The sequence below is a fragment of the Rhipicephalus microplus genome, chromosome 9 (assembly GCF_043290135.1).
Source record: "Rhipicephalus microplus isolate Deutch F79 chromosome 9, USDA_Rmic, whole genome shotgun sequence".
NCBI classification, from domain to species: domain Eukaryota; kingdom Metazoa; phylum Arthropoda; class Arachnida; order Ixodida; family Ixodidae; genus Rhipicephalus; species Rhipicephalus microplus.
The window spans coordinates 127287138-127310399 of NC_134708.1; the positions used below are offsets into that span (position 1 = coordinate 127287138).

The window sequence follows — 23262 nt, forward strand, 5'->3', positions numbered from 1 at the left end:
AAAAAGGGACGTGGTCAATACATTTTTAGGGTGGAGTTTCTAACAATGAAACGTGCATGATTGGACCCATGTAGAAGTCTCTTTTCCCCCAGGACGAGAATCAGGGGACACGGAGGTCGATTTAGGAGCAGGATTTCGCCTTGCTAAGCAGTCTAGTTGCTGACCAACATGGTGTAGAAGAAGATCAAGAAGTATTCCTTAAGTGGTTGTGGCTCCGTGTCCGCTGGCCACCTAAACTTAGCCATTCATCTAGTTGTGACGCGAAATTAACGTCTGTAACGAAGGCATGGGTACTTGAATCTCGAGTAAGCTCAACCTGCCCGAGATCGGCTTCAAGCACTAGCCTCCCGGAAACACCAGCCCTGCAACACCGCCGACATCGCAGTTGTGCCAGAACTCTCTCTGACTTCTCGCAACCGATCGTCGTGACTCAACGCTGCCAGTCATCGCAGGTATCCCTTCACCTGTTTATACCTTCGGACTTTCTCATCTGTAGTTTTATTGTTGGTTAGTTTTGTGTAGTTTGTAATACTTCTCTCTTGTAAGCTGATTTATTGATTTTATATGCATTTTGTTAGTTGGTATTAAGTGTTGTACTAGATTCCTCTGCAATTTTTCTAGATTCCTCTGCAGTGCTGCAATATCACTAGAGTTTTGTTTTTCCCCACATACGTCTCTGATCTCTTCACTGTCTGCTTACGTACGGAACGACCTAACCTGCTGCCATTCCCGTCGCCGCCTTTGCGCTGGCGACGCTAGAGAGGCAGCTTGTAACACATACATACCGTTTTTGTACCGCGGTTACATTGTGTTACTTCATCAGGAGCCATTGGTCGCGGTTTCCCCGGCTTTGGTGGTGCTATTGTCCAAACTTATTTTTTGCTTTAACTAGAATTTGAGGTTGACATACCAATTTCTTTATTTGGGTACAAATAATTGAAAAGTACCATCGAATTATTACAAGTAAGCGATGTACTTGTTTTATTCACGAAAATGAGCCAGTATAAATCTTAAAAAATGGCAGCCGTTCTACACGCAAGCCCCTCCCAAAAAAAATTCCTGGGTACGGCCCTGGACAGGATAGCCCTTGATGATTAAGGATAACTGACTGGATTCCCAGAGAAGGCAAGGCGGATAGGGGAGAGACAGAAAGTTAGGTGGGCAGATGAGATCAGGAAGTTTGCGGGTATATATTTTGGTTTCGGATTGACATGTGAGGATGCCAGGGGGCGCCGCTCTGGCATCTAGGATTTCTAGGCGACTGTAAAATAAAACAGTGTGTGTTGGGTAATCGTGGAGTGCGGTTGTTGTTCTTTCTTTCGGCGCTTCGCGCCAACCCGCGTGTTTGGACTGGTCGGCGTCCCCGCCGACCGCGTACATCTCCGTCGGCCGTCTTCTTCTTCTTGTGCTTCATCTGGACCAGCCAGCCCCCAACACAGCAATGGCGACGAGGACCTGTAAGAACCCATTTCGTTCTCCGTGTTCGTATTTTGCTTGCTTGTAAAGAACCTACCCTGATAATCCTAGACGCTCTTTGTTCCCAGCAAGGTGGCTGCTGCATGCTGCGTCGCTTCATTTCTTCTTCATTCAGCTACGCCGCCTCTGCCTTCGTCTTCAAACAGTGTACTGGCGGCATTTTCGTCTCGTCTGCACCTCTCCATTCTTCTTGTTTGAAATGGCGTCTCCTATTCCACCTCCCCTATTTCTTCTTTCACCCGGAGACCCGCCACTTCCGTGGGCGGACTGGAAATTGGTGTTTCAGGCCTACGCAGACGCGACCGGGGAGGACGCCAGCAAGCCCGAGCGTCGCAAGGCCCTGCTGCTCAACGCGTTGGGCCCTGCTGGGTTAAAGCTCTTCTATGCTTTAGACGCCACCAACCCGTCGCCGACGCCAGCGTCGGGCGATGACTTCAAGAATGCTGTTGCTCTTTTCGATGAGCATTTTAAAGATGTCTCGTGCGATTATCTCGCACGCGTGAAATTCCAAGAAAGGCGACGATTGCCTGGTAAGCCAGTCCCCGAGTTCATTACTTCTCTTCGAACGCTCGCCGCGTCGTGCGGCTTCGGGGCACTCAAGGACGATATGATCCGCCATCAGCTTTTCACCAGGGTAGCCTCGCAAAACGTCCGCTGCCGCATGCTTCAAAAAGACTCATCGATTTCATTATCCGAAGCCCTCTCGATTGCGCGAGAGGACGAGCTTATTCGCTTCCAGTTGGAGCAATTCGCTCCGCATTCAGTACAGCAACTCTCTGCTGCGGGGGGGCCAAGGCGGCGGCCCTTTGTTTCACGGGACGCGTCAACATGGCAGCCCTTCATCTTCGTCTCGGCGCGGCGGCCAACATGGACGCCTGCCTGCACAGTCCTTCCGTGGCGGCCAACATGGCGGCCTCTCTGCGTCGCGGGGGCGAGGAAGCCGGCAATATGGCGACCCCAATCCGCCAAATTCTGGTTTTCAGGAACAGCACCGAGCTCCTAACTCACGTTTGCAATTTTCTTCTCCAAGCGCAACTGCGCATTGCTTTCGTTGTGGATAAGCTCGGCATTTAGCCAATTTTGCGCAGTGTCCCGCGAGAAACCGCACTTGTCTTGCGTGCGGAAAAATCGGACATTTTCAGTCCGTATGCAATTCCCGTCCAGCAAATCTTCCTGAACCAGTTTCTTCGTCCGCTCCTTCGAGCACTGCACAGACCAATACGGTCACTGTTTTAAATTCGGATGGCCTCCAAACTACGTCCGAGCCCAGCATCGTAGCTTCAGTGGGCCATGTGCCCTTGTCATTACTCGTGGACACTGGTGCCTCAGTCTCTTTAATCAGTGCCGCTGACTTTTATAGTCATTTTTCCAACATTCGGCTTTTGCCTTCACACGTCGTTCTACAAACATATTCCAAGGAAACGATTGATAATTTAGGTCATTTTACAGCTCAGGTCTCCTATCGCAGTCGCACTGCTTCCATTACTTTCTATGTAACTGCCAATGGCAGCTCGCTTTTGGGACGTGATGCCATCAGGGCGTTGTTCATCAACATCGTCGGTGCATCTATGACGTGTGCTCAAGTCGACGCCCAAGATGATCTTCCTGCCAACGCGCCTTTTGAATTCCACCACCTGTTCAACCGTGAACTGGGTTGTGTGCGCGGTTTTGTGCATAAAGTGATGCGTCGACCAGGTGTGTGCCCTGTGCGTGCAAAGCTGCGCCGCATTCCTCTTCTTCTCCGTGAGCAAGTCTCTGCGGAACTGTCTCGCCTCCAAGCCAGCGGAATCATCGAGCCTGTCTTTGCTTCTGACTGGGTTTCTCCACTGGTCGTCGTCAAGAAAAAAGATGGATTCCTTCGACTATGCGTCGACTTACGAGAACTGAACAAGGCGATCGTCGTGGACGGGTTTCCACTTCCCCACATTGAAGAACTGCTTTATCAGCTCTCCGGAGCGGTATGTTTTTCCAAGCTAGACCTCGCGTCCGCTTATCACCAAGTTGAACTTTCTGAGTGCAGTAGAGACTTAACCACATTTGTATCGCACGAAGGCTTGTTTCGGTTTCGCCGCGTGTGTTCCGGGCTTGCATCTGCCCCTGCAGTGTTTCAGAAAATGATGTAAATTATTCTTAAAAGTTGTAATGGCGCCCTTTGTTACTTGGATGACATTTTTGTGTGGGGACGTACTCGCGAAGAGCACGATGCTAATTTGCATACTGTTCTCAACCGCATCAGTGAATGTGGTATGAAACTTAATAACAAGTGCATTTTTTCTGTGAATGAGTTACAATTTCTAGGACATAATGTCAGTTCTCGCGGCTTGACACCTGTTGAGTCTAAAGTTCAAGCCATTGCCAATGCCCCACGGTCTACTGATGCCAAAAGCTTGCGATCTTTTTTAGGTCTTGTTGGTTATTATGCCAAGTTTGTTCCTCACTATGCTGATGTTGTTGAACCATTGCGTACTCTACTTCGTCAAGCACAGCCTTTTTAACTGGTCAGCTGAAGCTGAGCAGAGCTTCATTTGAGTTAAGTCAATACTGGCCTCAAAGCCAGGTGTTAGTATTTTCAATGAGAAGCTTCCCATCGTCATCACGACAGATGCGTCCGATGTTGGACTGGGAGCAGTGTTTCAACAACTCAGAGGTGATCAGCTGATTACTATCGCTTTTGCATCTCGTACATTGACCCCTGCTGAACGCAGGTATTCAGTAGAAGAGCGTGAAGCTCTCGTGTGTTTTTTTGCCTGTGAGAAATGGCATGTTTACTTGTGGGGCCGGCACTTCACATTACGTACAGATCACTAAGCACTAGTTGCTCTTCTTTCTGCAGGATCCGAAGGCTGCCGCCCCATTTGCATTTCCCGTTGGTGTGCCAAACTCATGTATTATAACTTCAGTGTTCAATATTGTAAGGGTTCTAATAACGTGGTTGCTGACGCACTGTCGCGCCTTTTTCTTCAGATACCGGTTACTGAAGAGCAGGATGAGGAAGTTGTTTCATTAGTTACTTCCTGCTTTACTAAAGCTGAGCTTCAGGCAGCTACAGCTGCAGATTCCACTTTGTCTCAAGTTCGCAAATATTTACGTGAAGTATGGGCTTCCAAATGTGCTCTTGCTTCTGAATTCTTGCCTTACTTCTAGTCCGACAGGAACTGTCTTGTGTCGAAGACTTGCTTTTCCGCGATGAACGCGTAATTCCCCCTGCTTCTTTCCGTAACAAGCTAATACAGCTTGCCCATGAGGCCCATCCAGGCATTGTCCGCACCAAACAGAAGCTCCGAGACAGGTACTGGTGGCCAGCCATAGACAAGCAGGTAGAGCATGCAGTTTACAACTGCCATATATGTCAGGCAGCTGTCAAGTCCGCCAAGCCTGCATTTTCTCCGTTGCAGCCAGTCCAGTGGCCTGATCGGCCTTGGCAGAAACTCGGCATGGGCATCATCGGTCCCTTCCATAATGTTCCGCAAAATGCCCGGTTCATTGTTTCTCTCATCGACTACCATTCCAAATGGCCAGAGCTTTGTTTCACACATACGGTTACTTCTGAGGTCATCATTGAGTTTCTGTCTTCAATCTTCAGCCGGGGGTGGTTTTCCTGATGCCATAGTTACGGACAATGGTCCACGGTTTCAGTCCCAACATTTCGAGGCTTTTCTTTCACAACGAGGAATTCAGCACTTGAGGTCATCACTTTTCTATCCCCAATCAAATGGGCAAATCGAGCGCTTTAAGGGGAGATGCACGTCGTTTTTCGCGTCTTCGTGTGTGAAGGAACATATCCAGATCGCCCAATTAGAGCACTGTCCCCTCAAGCAAGTCTTGACAGAATGTTTAGCTTCGTACAGGTTCACACCACAAGGCACCACTGGAGTGTCTCCTGCTCAACTTCTCCACGGTAGGCAACCGCGAGTTGCTCTCGACATAGTCTCTTTGCCTCGTAACATAGCAGTGTCTTCTCCTGATCAAATCCCTACCAGGGTTTTTTCTCGTCAACAAGCAATGAAAAAGTATGTCAACACTTGTCGAGGTGCAAAGCAGTCCAAAGTTCGCACTGGCGATCTAGTCAAGGTTCGTGTGCCAGGCAAGCGCCCCAAGTATCGGGGTCCTTATAAAGTCTTGGGCCAGGTTAGCCCCACTTCTTTTTGCTTAAGTGATGGTAACATCTGGAATGCTTTGCGCCTTGTTATTTTTCATACGGATTCGCCTTCAACACCTAAAAGTCTTCCTCATCACATTCCGTCCAAGCCTTTCAACTGTTCATCAGAATATTACATGTAGCCTCCATGTACAGGCATTTCTTCTTCAAGGGGGGAGGAGTTACCAGTTGGTGTCGCGGGTTCAAGTACACCAAGTCTTACGGTTCACTTCGAATCTTCAAATTTGGATGAGACCGTTGAACCGGACTCCGGTCCGCAAAATTCTTCCGAAGCTCATGCTGCGAGCTCTGATGAGACCGCGAATTTTAACGCTCGTTCAGAGCCTTCACAATCTTCTACTGCTCTTGATGTGTCACATCAGAGCACAAGTGACCAAGGTGCAGACACACCCGATTCTACACCCAAAAAGGGCCCGCCCTAAGCGGAAGCGGCAGAAGCCGCGTCGGTTCGAAGACTACGTGATGTAGAACTCTTGTTCCGAACAGTTGTGTACAATTTTTTTTGTTTGTCAGTGCATTTTCGGAACTCGTAGTGTGTGAGTTCGGTGTGCCGTGCTCTGAATTTTCATGTGTTCCAATGTGTATACCTTGTAAAATATGTTGGTATCGAGCATGTATAAATATAAACAGTGTATAGGTGAACTTTTTGTCGAGGAGGGGATGATTGTTGTGTTCTGGGTTTTCGGTTTCGGTTTCGGATTGACATGTGAGGATGCCAGGGGGCGCCGCTCTGGCATGTAGGATTTCAAGGCGACTGTAAAATAAAACAGTGTGTGTTGGGTAACCGTGGAGTGCGGTTGTTGTTCTTTCTTTCGGCGCTTCGCGCCAACCCGCGTATTCTGGCTGGTCGGCGTCCCCGCCGGCCGCGTACGTCTCTGTCGGGCGTCTTCTTCTTCTTCTGCTTCGTCGGGACCAGCCAGCCCCCAACACAGCAATAGTGGCAGCAGCGAGCACAGGACCGAGTTGACTGGCGGAACATGGGAGAGGTCTTTGTCCTGCAGTGGACGTAGTCAGGCTGATGATGATGATAAATGAAAACGTTTCATAGGATTCGTGCATCGATTCAGCAAAGAGGAGTGCAGATATTATCAGTAAACTGCAGTCAACGCAGTTTATTCACCGACAATCGGCTCAGACCACACACAACCAAGTGCTGCTGCGGGCATATGCGCCACTGACAACCTATCCACACGTCTGCAGAGACAGTGCTGCCACCTATAGCCCGATATCACCGCGAATAGCTTTGCTCAGGTCCCCTGGACAAGTGCATGTGAGCACTAAACTTTCACTGTGGTAAGTCTCTGACTGTAACTACTGCTAATTCAGTAAAACTGCAGTAGTAAGGTGAACACGGAAGCTCGCGATGAAAAATTCATAAAGGGGTGTTGGAGCCTGTGGTGTTTATGAGTTTTTCACTATTGCTTATGGGTGCATGTATGAGACGTAGGGAATTTCTTCGAAAGTTTTGATCTACCAGATGTGCCCATAGGATGGTTTTTATGACCTATTGAGAAATTGATGGAGGACTGACATCTTTGATGGACAGCGTAAGAGCCAGTTTCTTATAGAAGTTTCCTACAAAAGTTGCCTTGTCGGCAAGGGCTGAACATTGCCAGCAGGAGAATGATGGGTAGTGCATGGAATTGCATAAAATTGGTTATTCTGGCTTCATGGGGCTTTGTGAGTTTGAAAATTTGTCGTTCATGACAAAGTGTTGCATGACAAAAGGGGTCATTTTCAGTAGTTAAGCACGTGCACTGATGCATGTTGCCTTAAAGCAGTAAGAAAAATACACTCACTTTGAAATTTAAGAGTATGATTTGGTAATTCCATCATTGCTGTCACTACTGCTACCTAGATTTTGGTGCATCTACAAAAATGTATCGCTCCAGTTCATCACGAATAAGAGATCGCAAATGGCTGAGCACAGCACACAGAATATTGACCGAGGCGTTTTGTCTTCCCTGACTGGAGCGATGCTGGTGTACAGCTTGTGAACAGACTGTGTAGTCAGTACACCAAAACAAAAGTGCCCTCTATCATGTAATCTTGCCCCATGCGCCCGATCATCTGTATTTATTGCAGTGTATCTCAATGTGGAGCTATAGCAGTGTACTTCAGTGCTGTTGCAGATGATGATTTGAAGCACCTCCTTCAAAAAAGCAGCGTTGGCACAGCACAGCACAAAGAAGTATTGTCGCACTCCTGCCTACACCACCTCACTTCCATGCACAATTGGGCTGTGTACAATGGTGCTTGGCAGAGTGTGGCCACACGTAGCTGTGCTAATGTGTTGCTGCATAAAGCTAGTGTGGCAAATAAAGATTTTGAAAGCATCTGCAAGAATATAAAGATGTCTGGGAGAAGACTACTGGCAGATTCAAAGAATTCTAAAGGCAGTTCAATTTAATGCACGCAGTTGGTTCCGCTTCAATGCAAAAAGGTTTAATTTGTTAGCAGAGTGCTTGTCAGTGGTTTGTGTCAAGAGAAGTCTCAAGAGAAGTCTTGCCGATATATTTGTACCTGTTTTGAAGGGCAAGTCCAAATGAAGTGCTAAACAGACTGAAGGGTTTGGGCTGTCTACCTTGAGGAATGGAAACCACAGATGAAAACCTCGAAGATTTATTAGTGGGCGAACATTAAAATAGAACACTTGAATTACATGAAACACATGGGCCAGGACACTGCCCCTCTACCTATGTCTGCCGAGGCACGCACTGCAGGCACGCACTGCAGGCACCCACACCAGCCTGTCACCAACTGTCCGGCTGGCGCGTCGGTTGCTCGTTTTGAACTGTTCGATTGTACCACGTGCATTTCTGATGCATAGCACGTTTTCAGTGGCAGTGCGGTGCGATAGGCATGACTCCCACATATCCCCCCTCCCCCCCCCCTGTAAAGAAAGGGCTCGCTCAGCCTGGTGGCCTATTTCGTCTTCCACGGCGTCAGTTTTGCCATCGGCCCTCGTCGATGCGAATTTTGACGTGGGTATCACTGGCGATGTCATGCTTGTTTGTGAGGTCGACCTTGTTGCCAGTGGCCTTGATTTTGTGACGCTACTCTTGGCCTTCTTCCCAGCAATCGCAGTCTCCGTAGCCGCCGGCATGGCAAACTTTGCTTTGTTTTGAAATTCACGCAAGGAGCTTCCAAGATTTTGTTCGCAGAACTGCGCAGTGCCGTCACCTGTTCGCGTTGCATTGGCCACACCCCTCACCTGGAGCTTGACGAAAGGCTCGTTTTCCATGGCCGCCAGCCCCGTTGTCACTGTGACATTGCAGACAGACTTCATGTTACGCGCAGCAGCCTTCTTGGATTATGCTGCACTACCCTCAGGGGCTTCTTCCATGGCCTCCGCCATAGCTGCTGCTGAAACACTTTTCGTATCCTGCGTCTTGGCATAGACACACATAGAGAATTCTATCCTGTCTACTTGTTTCCTGTGTCCCGTCTTTATTTGCACTCTACCTTTATCATTAATCTTTACCCACGGCACATTCCAGCGTATGTATAGTTGCATCGGCCTTAGCCTCAGCTGCCTCACACTCACTGTCATCTACATTGTGGTTGTTGGTATCGTGCATGAGCCAGAACCAGGGGGACGTCTGGCATGAGCCAGACGTCCCCCGCTACGCCACCGATTGCCAAAAAGAGGGAAGACCACTCAACCCCCTTTTATCCGGTTCCCTCTTGGATACGTGTCTCAAACGCTTCTCACATACAGGGATTCGTGCTGGGGCCGGGAAGTAAGAGACGCTACGACCTGTTCCTGTTTACTGATTCATTTAATTTATTATTAACTTAAAACATCATATACCGCGTACATCAATCACTACACAAAGTTATAACACACGATTTGGACATTTGCGACATTTGACACAGGGCAGGCACATAAAAAAAGTAACTGTAACAATACAAGGGTATGCATATAAAAAAAACACACGACGACACAAATGATGAAGTTATCAATTATTAAAACCGCACAATGTCTCAATATGCGGCATCTTTTCCCGCAAAGCTCGTTTAAGTAAGGGAGGTGAAGTTCGTCTCACAGAATGTCTATGTAGTCGGGGCCTCAGAGTTGGCTGCTCGAATCAGGGCCGAAGGTTGGTTCTTGGCGTCGAGGTCTGATCTGTCCAATTCGTCAGCGTCTCCATCGTCTTCGTCATCGTCGCCTACGTCGTTCCTCTCAGTGATTTCCATGTTAGCTTCTCTACCATCTCGAGCTCATCGCATCGTCTCTCCGACCCTCTCGTATCGTCTCGTAGTCCCTTTTTGTAGGACCTGACTCCGCCCTACCGGGGTACCAAGCCAATCGCCACTATCGACGCGGCATATTTTCTTGTCAGTCGGAGTGTATCATCTCAGTGGAAAACCCTCTACCAAGCAAAGCCGAGCAAGTAACAATGTTCGAACTCAAGCTTCAGGGAGAGAGATGAGCGAGCCATCCGAAGACACTTTAATTACGGCCGAACAATGGTCCCGATGCTTCCGGTACTTGATGAGCCGATGTCCAGACCAAGTCTCAACGTTACCATGCAGCTCGGTGTCTCCCGTGAAATTCTCCGTAGCCGCCGCTTCTTCGTCATTCAACGCTGCGGGTGGCCATCCGAGCAGAACGTAGTAATGAGTCCTGGAGCCACGGAGGCTGACAGAAGTCAGACGGGACCCGGCACAGGCGCCGCGGCAAGGTCGCATTCCCCGAACCAACAAAAGGTGCTCTGCTGCTTCCCCATGCCACAAATCTGAAGGGTGCGCGCGGATTACCTCCACCGTACACTGTCACACTGTCTGTAGACGACGAGGCGCCGCCCGGTCTTCGTGTTTGCGCAGGGGGGGGGGGGGCGAGAACAGTAGAAATAATCCTTCCGGTACTCCACTCCGGAATGCCCATTCGTTACACCGAAGGTTTTCTTTTCCTTTTTTTATGCGTGGGTTTAAGAAACGAGCGAAAAATCTTGAAAGGACCGGGGTTCAGTCCGTGTTTGCGGAGACGTCACACATTTGTGGCTTAATGGGAGACATGGCTTCTGGAGATAATTGGTAGTATTTTATGTCCAAACCAAAATAAACTTGTGTATTTGTTCATGCTGATTTCAAAGGTGCAGTAATTTTTCTTGTACTAGTTAAATTAGTGTATGAAATTCACGAAGCTGGCTCTGTTGTTTCCAGAGAGAGTAAAAAACAAACTGTTCTGCGAAAAGTGCGTATTATCAGATAGCTAGACACTACAATATGCAATACGTGCAGTGCTGCTGAGAGTTTTCAGATCAAGGCAAAACGAGAAGAGTGCTTACCAACCGGGAAAACCGAGAAATTTTAGGGATTTTGGTTAGTCTCGACAATTTCAGGAAAAACTGAAGGAATTCGGGCTTCTTCAGGGAAAATCAGCCGAAACTTCATTGAGGGAACGAAAGTCGCGGTAATGCTGGCTCTAACTATGCACCTTGTAACTGAGCACCGCAGGAGCGCCGCTGAAATCAGCTTTGGGTTGTTACCGTATGTCGCAAAACAAGCGCTCCATAATGCGCACACGGCGTCTTCGAATGATGGAAGGCAGCCACGCTGCCAGCGAGTTTCCCTTCAAAGCGTGCGCAATGAACAAACAACTATTAAAGACGATCTGACAACGCGTCAGACACCGAGCGGCGGCGCGTCAACCTCCTTACCACCTTGAAACAGCCCTCGGCATTGCCTAGAAAGAGAGAGTAGAATTAAGAGAGAAAGTATGATGCCACGGTTTGCGAACTCATCGTCGACGAAAAGTACCAGAGAAAACTGGAAGCGTCTGTAGCCTCCGCTGTGCTGCATGCTAGTGAAGGCCTCAGAACCATCTGGAATCAGGGCACGAGGCTATAAAAGCATGCAGCGGCAGGGATCAATCAGTCTCAGTCAAATGCAGTCGGATGCTTTGCTTGCATGCAGCTCTGCTGAAGCAACGGACGCCTCTCGTCTTCTCTGGAACATTCTGCGGACAGTGGCGTCGCAAGCCGTAATGCCATTCTTTCTCTCTTGGTCCTTCTCCTTTTTTCTGGGCGATGCCGGCGGCTGTTTCCAGGTATTAAAGAGGTTGACGTGCCGACGCTTGGTTTCTGACATGTTGTTGCACCATCTTTAATGGTTCTTTTTTCGTTGCACACACTTTGAAGGGAAACCCGCTGGAGGTGTGGCTGCTTTCTGTCGTTCGAAAGCGACGTTCGTGCATAATAGAGTGCTCGTTTTGTGACAATGACAGAACTGCAAAGTGACGAACTGTCTCTTGTTTTCTTGCCATCAATTCAAACTGACTGCTTTGTAAACACAGCAGTGGTGTCGCAGGCAACATTTGTTCGAAAAGTATAACAGCATTCAAGTGCAGTTTCGTCCGGAACTGGATGAATCCCTAACATTTTGAGTGTGCAACTTAGATAAGACACGTTGAAAAGCATGTGAATGCGGCGTAATATGTGCTGTGCAGAAAACAGTTTTCACTTAGTAACATGAGAAAGAGAGCTGTGACAAGCCATTCTCCCAGTAAAAAGCATTGACTTATTGCAAGTGGAGCCGAGAAACCCTCCGTAGCGTCATTTTTGACACCGCTGGCAAGTGGACGGTGTGTCGCCGGTGTGACCAAGTGACTTCAGGACCTGCGCAGCCTTCACCTGCCTCAACTACGACTACAGACTACAGACTTCCAGCTGCCAAATACAGCAAAATAATTGTTTCAATGTGACAAAGAGGTCATTTGGTCATCAATGTTGTCATGATGCACCAATCATTACGTGCTGCGGCGGCGTTGGCTTTTCTGTTTCGGCTGATGTTTCCGTCATCAGCTACAGCCCTGAAAATGTAACTTGGCAATGACAAGGTGAGTTATAGCATTGTCTACAGTCTCGCGCTTTTTCTTAAAGAGGAGAGCCTTGTGTCGGAAGTGAGTCGAGCATGCTACATCATCATAGCGTTTGATGAACCGTTGAACAAGGTTGCACAAGAGGAACAAATGGATGTGTTAGTTCGCTTCTGGTCAGATGCAGAGGAAGGCGTGAAAAATCCCTATCTGACGTCCTGCTTTCTCGGGCGCACTCAAGCTGAAGAATTGGTGTCTGCATTTAAAAGGGCCACAGAAGGACTTTCATGATCGAAAATCTTACAGATTTCAATGGACAGGCCAAACGTCAACATGAAGTTTCTACACGAGATCAAGCAAGAGCTTTCTGAAGTGATTGACGGTCACAGAATTCTGGTAGCTGTGGTTTCACATTGTAAACAGCGAAATTAAAGCGGAACACATGGCAACAGGGCGACAAGTTGTGGAATTTCTGTGGGCTATGTGCAATTTGTTCAAATGTGTACCTGCCCCTGAATATGCACGCATAACTGGGAGCAACATTTACTCACTTAAGTTTTGCGCAGTCCGGTGGATTTAAAACGTTCGTGTGCTTTCAAGGGCCCTTGAGATACTGCCATACGAGAAGGTGTTTGTCGAGCCGTGTCAAAACAAGAACAAGGGACCGACCAGTGCCAGTTAGGCAGTGGTCCAGAAAGCCATCCGCGACCCTCTGCTATCAGTGAAGTTAACCTTCATGCTTTGTGTTGTTGAGGAACTGCAGCCATTTATGGTCAAGTTCCAGAATGATACACGAATGCTTCTATTTCTCGGAACATCACTGGAAGCACTTCTATGATCCCTAATTAGCAGAATTGGGAAGAAAGAGATGATGACAGCGAACAGACCATTTAAGGTAATGAGGATAGATGTGGACCAGCGTACAAGTATTTTTCTGGCGCCCAAGACAGGCCTTGCTTTCGCTACAAAATTACGCTCAAAAAGGCCTTGAAACTTTAAGACTTGATTATCCTTCAGTTCGGAAGTGACTGAGCCTCATTTTTAAAAAAATTGTGCTAAAAAAGTTGGGAAAAAGTCGCCGCTGAAGTTCTAGCTGACAAGGAGATCTTCATCTCCAGATCCTGCGTGTGAACTGATTCCAGGGCTTGGAAAAAGGCATTTGATTGATGCCCTTGAAATCTTAATGAAACACCAGTGGATGACTGGAACAGAGGCTGATTGGGCTATGCGGCCCAACAAGCATGTATGTTCTTTGGCATCGACGCAAGCAGCATTGAATTTTGGTAGGAGCACAAATGGGCTGGATGTCCTTTGGGTGCAAACTTGTGGTCTAAACAAAAAACTGCTCATTTTTGCCAAAATAATTCTCACCCTTTCGCACGGAAACGCATATTTCGAGCAGGGATTTTCTATCAACAAAGAATGCCTTGTAAAAAATCGGGAGCAATTTCTGGTTGCCCAACAAACCGTCTTCGACACATTGTCGTCATCTGGAGGAGTTGCTCGTGTGCAACTGATCAAGAGGATGTTCCAAATGGTCCGTTATGAAATGAGTGCGAAAAGAAGAATGCTGCCGCTTAACTGAAGGAGCTAGAGCTAAAAAAAAAACAAAGTTTTGGCGGACGCCGAGAAGCAGAACTAGAAGTCCACTCTCTAAGGCACTGAAACAGTAGTATTGTGGTTGAAGTTGTACAAGGACAGTTCAATATTTGGCTACTGAGGCAGAATATCACTCATGCTAACGTTCGAATCTCAAATTAATGAGGTCGCTATTATGTTATGAAAGGTCTACGTTTAAAAAATGGTTGCTCTCGTGTTGCACCTCCTTTTTACTTTTATTTGATCATTGCTCTGTCTCATTTCAATGGGTGTTGTTCTTATTTTCGACAAAATAGGAACAACACCTATTTTCGAAAACTTTTATTTGCTATGAATGTACTCTTTTCTAACTTTTTCTTTTGTGTGAAATTATTATTTGCTTACCATTTCAAGAGGTCTAAGTGATTTTTTTAAGTCTTAGACGGCTTTTGCTGTACACTTAGGGCAGCGGTTTTCTGTCCCTCGAGGTCTGCCGCACAGGAACGGTTTTGACCCTCAGTTTGAAATTTCGCGCCATAATCAAGCATGCTCACTAGAAAGTGCTGCCACTTCCTAGGACTTACAAGAGGTGCTTAGAGTTGCATGCACCATCTTCTTGCCCATAGAATTAGAACTGATTTCTAGCATCACCTCTTTACGCGGTCGGCGGTAACGCGGATAGACAATGCCCTGTCGTGGTTTTGGTTTCCCCGCGTGATCATAACAGTTATGTGCGCGACACTTTGTTTTTATTTTTATCGGCATTCCTTTACAGGGGTGGCAGAAGTATATTTTCAACTTTATAGGGTCAGCTTTTAGCTTGTTTATTATCGAGGTTCCTTGATTATCGAGGCTGCTCTGCCCAAGGCAGCCGCACCCAGAGGTGCTCCCTGTGTGCCAACGCAACTCGTTGCTCCAAGAGAACACACACGTTTTATTTGTGCTGACTCTGATAAGGCACTGTGCGTTGACCCATGTTTTGAGGAATACCACGTTCTGAAATATCACAGAAAGTAATCACATCACGTCATCCGCAAGAGGCGCTGGCACAGCAGCTGCCGTAGTGTGGTCACGTACGGTGGGCATTGTATGACGACCCAGGTGCTTGGCCACACGGTGGCGTCTTTGGCACTAGTTGTGATAGCTTTTCTCATCTCTTCATACGAAATCAAAACATCATACGATGGATCGTTGAGCGACCACGGCAACGTTGGCCGAAGATAGGTAAAGATGTAAAGTTTCGCTGGCACCACTGGGCTGAACTCTTTGAGTACCACCTATAGTACCGTTTGCCGTTATAAATGATGCTGACACCAAAAGACTGTTCCTTATTTTTTTATATAGATATTTCTTGACTTCACACGTTTTGTAAACTCAAAATCCGCAATAAAGTAGTTTGGAAAGCTCAGAAAAATTGACGCACCAAACGTTACAAATGCTTACTAGAGAGTGACAGCATTTGGTGGCATGGTGCCTTCTTGTATTGTGGTGGCAAAAAGTTATGCGCCACTCAGGGAATTTCGCAAAAGTACTGAAGAAAAACCTGGAAATCTCAGGGAATTTTGAAATTCAGACTTGGTAGACACCCTGATGAGTCATTTGACCTATTATTTAATTATATGGTTGTACCATAACTGCTATAAATTAAAAAAATCAAATTTAGCAATTTTATGAGCACTGATTGAGAATTCTGCTCTCAGCGCTTCATCATACACAGCTTAGGCGTTATATTAAAGAAATAAATACAGATCTGAATTTCCCCTTTTTTTTACAGATGTGGCTGTTCTAAGTCATGAGTTATCACTCCATTAAGGTAAATGAGTGACCCAAAGGTTTTCGCCATTCAGCCCATACTCATTGCACACATCTAGACTGTGGAAGAAATACTGATTATATAGCACTAATGTTAGGCTTTACATGAAAAAGAATAGCTTTAGCATCAATGCTCCAATTAAAAAAAACATTACTTTATTTCTTGGTCCTGAGAGGTCATTTCCCCGATTAATTTTGTTCATAACGCTTTAGCAATTGCACACTGATTCACTTGTACACTGATTCACTTTAGCAATATGTACACTGATTCACTTGTTTGTGCTTTGCGGGTTTATGTTTTTACGGTTGCGTTATAGTGTTTTCTTCCTTCTTTTACCGTTCATTTTGTAACTGTGCTTCACTGTCAGTCATACCACGAAGAAATGTGTGTCTGGGCCAGCGGTTCCAGTGCTCCTTTGTGGATGTCACTTCTTCCACAATTTCTCTATCGCCATAGAGTCTCCTGAAGGGTCACATAGCTTTTTCATCCTTTATGTATAATTTAACGATTTCATATTGTATTGCCACATTCTTCCTCAAGTTTTGTTATTGCCCCATTTCACTGCCAGTAATTCTCAGCACAAATCGTGCCTACACTGTTCCAGAAGCTGCGGGACTGCAATAGATCATTTTGTTAAGACTATGCCAACTTCGTGAACATTACAGATTATTCTGAAACCTAGGTCGCCGCTAGTGATAACGCTAGAATATTCGATGGCAAGTGTATAAATGCCGACACACTTTGCCGTCTGTCAGTTTATCGACGGCCGACGCTCTGTTCGCCGCTATCAGTGCCAGTGTATTGTTGTAATCTGTCTCTCCTTTTACGGGATGACATGTTCTGCCCAATAAACAACTTAATCAGAACATCCAGTCTGCTTCCTTAGTCCGAGTCACAACCCCGTGACATCTGGTGGAGGTGCTTCTCGGCCAATATACCAAACGCTCCCCTCCAGTTGTGCGCCAAGCCCACTTGGTGAAGAGAAAGTCGAAGTCAAAGTTGATCAGCGAGCTAGCCGCAGGAATCTAGAAAACGGAGCTCTGCCCCACAACACTCGCAAGCACAAGGCCACCTGCACTACAGCGACCACTATGACCGTCCCTGTGCCAACGCCTGTTACGGTCATAATGGAGCAGCCGAGAGAACCACCGACATTCCTCGGATCATCATGTGCAGAAGCGCAGACCTGGCTGGAGATGTACGACTGAGTGGCCGCCTTGAACCAGTTGGACTCGAAAGAAAAGCTGCGTCGCGTCTACTTTTATCTGGAAGGCGCGGCGAGGACCTGATTTGAAATCCGCGAGTCATCGCCTCAAAGACATCGACAGCTTAAGACAGCTTCAAAGACAGCTTAAGAGACATCGAAGATAAAATCAACGAAGAGTTACAGAGAGTACAAGTATGGTTTAAACGAAACCACCATAATATCAACACAGAGAAAACTAAATACATGGTCTTTCACTCTAGGAAAAAAGAACTCGACTTTGCAGGTTTCAACTTGCTTTTAGATACGGCACTGCTGCAGCCAGTAGCCTCGTTTAAGTACTTAGGGGTTATGTTTGACTCGGACATGAACTGGAAATCGCATATAGAAAAGACATGCTCCAAGCTAGCATATGGGTGTCACACGCTACTAAAAGCCCGTGATTGTTTTGGCGCATCAATTTTGCGCATCCTATATTTTGCATTCGTTCACGGTCACTTGAGCTACTGTATAGCATCGTGGGGCAGTACATATAAAACTCATTTGAAATGTATTAGCCGCCTGCAAAAGAGGGCAGTCCGGATTATTACACCCTCAAACAGGACGGATACTGCAAAACCACTGTTTCAAATGATGCGTGTACTTCCACTGGACTCTGTTCACGTGTCTAGTGTTGCTGATATAGTGCATGGGATAATAAAACGTGATGACCCATTCCCATTAAGCACCTTTACGTTACCCGCGCGCTGTACAAGAGCTGCAGCGAATCACTGTTTTAATTTACCAGTAGCCAGAAATGCCTACGGTCGAAGGCTCATAGAATTTCACGACGCTCCCATATGGAATGCGATACTGACTGATGTGAAAGAGGCTAGAAATTTTCCATCGGCCATGAAGCATGCACTTCATGCGAACTTTCTAAATAATACGTCTGCATAGTCATTTAGTATTTTTATTATTATTATTATGATTAGTATTATTCTAGTGCTATTATTATTCTGTGCTATAAGTAGCTATGTTCTGCGCTATGTTTCTTTGTATAGTTCAATCATATGTTTTTTGCTTTTTTCTGTTTTAAACATTGTATCCAGGTTGATGTCCTTTGTCGCTGCGTAACCGCTTGCGCAAGTATGTAGGTATGTCACACAATTGGTCCCTCTACTAGCCAGTTAGGCTATGGGACCAAACAAGTGTTTGGGAAGTTTTTTGTTACATGGATGTGAAAGTTACAATAAAAAAAAAATCTGGGGTCTCTTCTGCAGCGCATTCCTGGAAACATTCACGAGTGTCGCTCGAAAAGAAAGGCCGCTGCTTTGCTAGAAAGACGGGCGCAGCTTCTGAATGAAAGGTGTCACAATCTCTGCAGAAGTGATGATTCGTCTATTCCGCCACACAGATCTAGGCATGACCGAGGAGAAGAAGGTCTGTTTGTTTATGCGAGGGGTAAAGCAAGACCTCTTCACTGGGCTAGTGTTGAACCCACCCGAAACAATTCAAGGCTTTGTCTTGGAGGCTATGATGATAGAGAAGATGCTCGAAATGCGTATCTGCCAGTATGATCGCTGATCAATGCAAGACAGCGCAGCTATTCTCGTCCTCGGCTGCGATGATATGCGTGAAACGATCTGAGAGATACTGCAGTGGGAGTTATGAAAGCTGCTGCCTTCATCGCAGCCCCAAGTGGACTCGGTTGTCGACATAGTTTGAGGAAAAGTTCGACAATCGCTTGGAGTTTCCGAAGCGCTGCAGTCTCAGCTGCAAGCGATGAGCTACGCTGCTGCAGTTTTACACAACTTGCTTCTCTGCGCCCACACAAGACGCCGAACTGCCGTCACCAGACGCCGCCGCCGCCACCACCAAAGAATAGTGATGTTTTGCGTGCCCCTTACAACCGCCTACTATGCTTTCACTGCGGGGAGGCTGACCACTCCTACCACCGCTGCCAGTATCAACAGATGGGGCTCCGGGGATTTGCCGCCAATGCTTCGTGTCCGCAGCTGGGTGAGAGGCCTCGCAACATCGCCGATTACATCACCAGGAAACAGTAGCAAAAACAACCACCATACCATTCTCCGTCGCCTGGCGGCTACAACTCGCCGCACCGCCGGCCATACACAGGCCATATCCATAGGCCATATCCATAGGCAGTCGCCTAGCCCGCATCCTTCCGAAAACTGAGAGGAGCAGCTGATGGAGGAGCGTTAGCTGGACGACGAAGTATTGAAGATCCTGCACTGCCGACGCCACGACAAAACTTTCAGAACACGACATTATCCCGACCTAGCCATAACATCGAAATCTCACGTACAGAAGGGGATGCAGATGACGCCGATCTCCGATGACAGCGTAGCTCTGACCTACTGGACTTGCCCTACGCCATCTCCTGACGTCGACAAGAGCTCTCACAAGTGGTGCCCCGTCCTCGGACTCCTGTGACCGTGTTTCCATCTTTCCTATCTCTCCTATCCCCTCGATATCTCCTCGCTCGCTGTCCCAGCGCATCTCTCTCTCTCTATACCTTTACTTCTATCCTTTTAATCCCTCCTCACCCTCATCCCCTGCGAGCTACTGTTGAGGTGTCGCACCCTGATGCAGATACGGGGCTCACTTTTCTCTTCTTTTCCCTCTTATAGCCACATCTTTCAAAAACCTGGATGTGAGCGAGTACCTTCAGCGCTCCGAAGAAGCCCATCAACTTGCTGGCCTCCGCATCAAGAACCAACAAACGACGGTTAGCCGCCATTACAATCTTCAACGAAGCTTCCTGGAGTACGAGCCCAGGGACCGTGTCTGGATATGGACGCTGATACGCCGACGTGGGCTCACGGAAAACTTCTGCGACCGTACTTTGGACCTTACAGAGTAGTTCTACTACGAGGTTGTTCCGGAGAGTATTACGAATTCTCAATGGCGCCGTACTCGACATGAAGTCCATGTCTTGCACCTCAAGCCAACTTGAAGACAAACTTGAAGACTGTATTTTGTTATTGTTGCTGTGCTTTATTGCTTGTACTTATTGTTTATTTTCTTTTTTATTGTATTTTCGTCTTTTGTTAAGCATCAATATGATGCCTTTTTTAGAGGGGCAATGCCACATTCCCTCCTCGAATTTTGTTATCCCCCTCTCTCACTGTCAGTGCACACAGTGCCGTTTTCAGTGCAAACCATGCATATAATGTTCGAAAAGCTTTGAAACTACAGTAGATAATTTTGTTAAAATTACACCGACTTCGAGAACATTATAAAGATTATTCTGGAACCTACGTCGCTACTAGCAATAAGGCTAGAATACTAAATGGCAAGTGTATAAATGCCGACACGCTTCGCAGAGTTGATTGACGTCCGACGCTTTGTGCGACGCTATCAGTGCTAGTGTATTGCTCTAATCTGTCTTTCTTTTCACGTGGCGACAAGTTCTGCCGGATAAATAATTTAATCGGAACATCCAGTCTACATCTTTCGTCCACGTCAAGACCCCATGACAGTATCAGGAAATAACGGCACAAAAATGATGGACCAACGCACAGAGACAAAAGAGTATTGATTACTTCCAACTGCTTTCTTTCTGAAGAAACACAGAATTTACAACACCTTTGCATCACAAGACATGTGATCAGTGTTTTAGCACTCTTTTGCTACCTATATTCATAACGAAAAGGTGTTTTCTGCTCATGTTACAATTACCTGTGTTTTGCTATGTGTTGGTGCAAAAATATCTGGGTTTCCTCAGAAATAAATCAGTGAGATGTAGTCAACACTCATTTGTCTCTGTGTGTTTGTCTGTTATTTTTTTTTTCTGCTGTTATTTTACAATATATGAATAACCAACTAGCCTGATTCACAGTGCATTGTGAAGTTCATATTGGAGTTTAGGATTTTGATAAGCACACCATTTGTGGGGCTGCTATCATCTCCTGTCAAGTCATTTGCACCCTGTGGCATACACATGTTCGACGGATAAGCCACGTTTAGGGATAACAGCCACTGAGTAGCAGGTAGCACTGCGCTCGCATGCGATCTTCACTATTATTAATATAATGGTTAGCGTGGAGTATAGCATTGGCAATATCGTGTTCGTGTTACCATTTGTTTGTTGTTATGTTCATTAAGTGTATTGGAATAAAGTATAAGGTTGTGTTTAGCATGTTGATCACTAGTGATGTATTCTTTGGCTGGCAATATCGTCGTCGTAAAATTGGTTAAGCAAATGTGTTGTTAACTTGTTTTGTTTGAGACCCCACATATTTAAACTTTTGTCAATGTGTGACTGTACTGGCTTGTTTTTGCTCAGTTGCAACGAAAACAAGGAATAATTGGATAATCGTCAACACTCTCTTTACCATTTGACTGCATAGACTCTTGTTGCCCTATTCCTATTAATGTGTTTTGTTTGCAGGTAGTCACTCTTGGAAAATAGGTCAGCGCTGTCACATCGGTGGCTGTCCTGTGGCCTACTACGTGGCACAGCTCTGTCCTCGTACCCAGTGCATCAGTGTGGTGAGTGCATTTTTCAATTTCATAACAGTTAAAGCTTTGCTAGTTCAAATGCGTACTGGTGAATGTACTGTATTTACTCACATAATTTGCGTACCCTTAATATTTTTCCAGTTTTCAAAAAAAAAAGAAGCGTACTCGCATATTTTGCGCTTCTTGTCCCGCCCAAGCCAGCCCGCCGGCACTTGCATGGTGGGACTTTTTACTTTTGAATGGTTTGTAGGGCGGGCCGTGCCGAGCAAGTGAGGGCAGTTAAACGAGCAGCAAGTGTGAAGTCCCCTCTCCGATGACTTCCACTGAAATAGGGTCCCTCAAATACTGCACCTGAACACCCAATCCTGTTGATGGGTGACTCGAACTGCTTGAGCGCTTGCCTCCACCTATCTCCCCACATTTCTATCATCATGAGAATGCACGCTCGTGTCATGGCACGCTAAACTTTCTGCATCGGAGACGTGCGAAGGCCTGTTGCATTGTCGCTCCAACCATTCCCCTTGTTCTCTGCGTCTGTGCTGCAATGCACGTGTGGTTGAATTTGAAGTTTAGGTTTTGCCATCCACGTCTGCCGCATTTCTAGTACAGTAGAGCCCCACTGTTACGTCCCTCACTGATGCGTTTTCTTGGTTGTTACATTGTCTTTCATCGGCCCCGGCATAGCCCTCATAGAGTACCATGTATTGCAAACCCTGCTGTAACATCGTGACTATGACAACGTTTCTGCATGATGAGTCCCAACCTAGTCCGCTGAACCCACCCAGACACTGTCATTTTCATTTGACGTTTGACAGTCTTGACCTGTTTTGGCTACAAAACAGGCTGCAAGAAGCCGCCGGCGAGTTGTAGAGGCCTTGGCTAGATGACCATGTGTGAAAAGTGCTATCACCATCATCACTGTGCTTACAATGGAAGTTTTAATACGAAATGCCAGAAGTCGTGACAGTCCCACCCCTGCACGCTCTACTTTATTCTACGGTTGCCCGTTGTGACTCATCTTCAGACGCGGTTGAGTGCGCTAAACCTGCTACTATTGAACTTGCCAACGCAATCTTGCCAAGCCTTAATGGCGTCACATAAACCGAAAGCACTTTCTCTTGAGGAAAAGCTGGGTGTACTTAGAGCAATTGACAACCAGCCAGCGGAAAAAAGGGTCGACGTTGCAAAGACTTTGGACTGCTACCATTAACGCTCAACAGCATCATCTTGAAGCATGCCGAGATTGAAGAGAATGCCGCTCTCTTCGGCCTGAAAGCCAAAGAAGCTCGTGGTGCCAAGCACGGGAAGCTCGACGAGGCTTTTCTTACCTGGTTCAAGCAAGCGTACACTGCCGATATCAACTTCGACGGCAGCATTTTACGCAAAGAAAGGATAGAAATAGCCGAAAGACTTGGCATCCCTGATTTTGCGGCGTAAAATGGCTGAATCGAGCGTTTCTACAGGAGGCACGGCATGCCTTACAAAATGGTCGGAGTGCCAAACATTCGCAGAGATCATTGCAAACTCGATCGCAACTGAAGATGGGGACATTGATGACGAGCACAAGCCACACGATTCTGATGAGTTGGCAGTGCAATCGACCGATCTCAACTTTAGAGAAGCCGTCTGAGCCCTGAACTACCTTTGCAGGTACGTCACACACCAAAGCGACTCTGAAACCAATGAGGCCTTTCAGATTATTGACAAACGCTTGGTGCTTCCCGCGAGCGAAAGAAGCGGCA

The 23262-nt window shown here is 46.8% G+C and overlaps 1 protein-coding gene across 4 annotated transcripts in view; it reads left to right on the plus strand.

Moving 5' to 3' along the window:
• Nucleotides 1-23262, plus strand: part of LOC119163051 (mitochondrial tRNA-specific 2-thiouridylase 1) — a 125191-nt gene that overhangs the window by 79591 nt on the left and 22338 nt on the right. For all 4 annotated transcript variants that reach the window (XM_075874295.1, XM_075874293.1, XM_037414985.2 and 1 more), the window contains exon 3: nucleotides 21450-21550. In XM_075874295.1, coding sequence (XP_075730410.1) covers nucleotides 21450-21550 — 101 coding nt within the window. The remainder of the gene's footprint in view (nucleotides 1-21449; nucleotides 21551-23262) is intronic.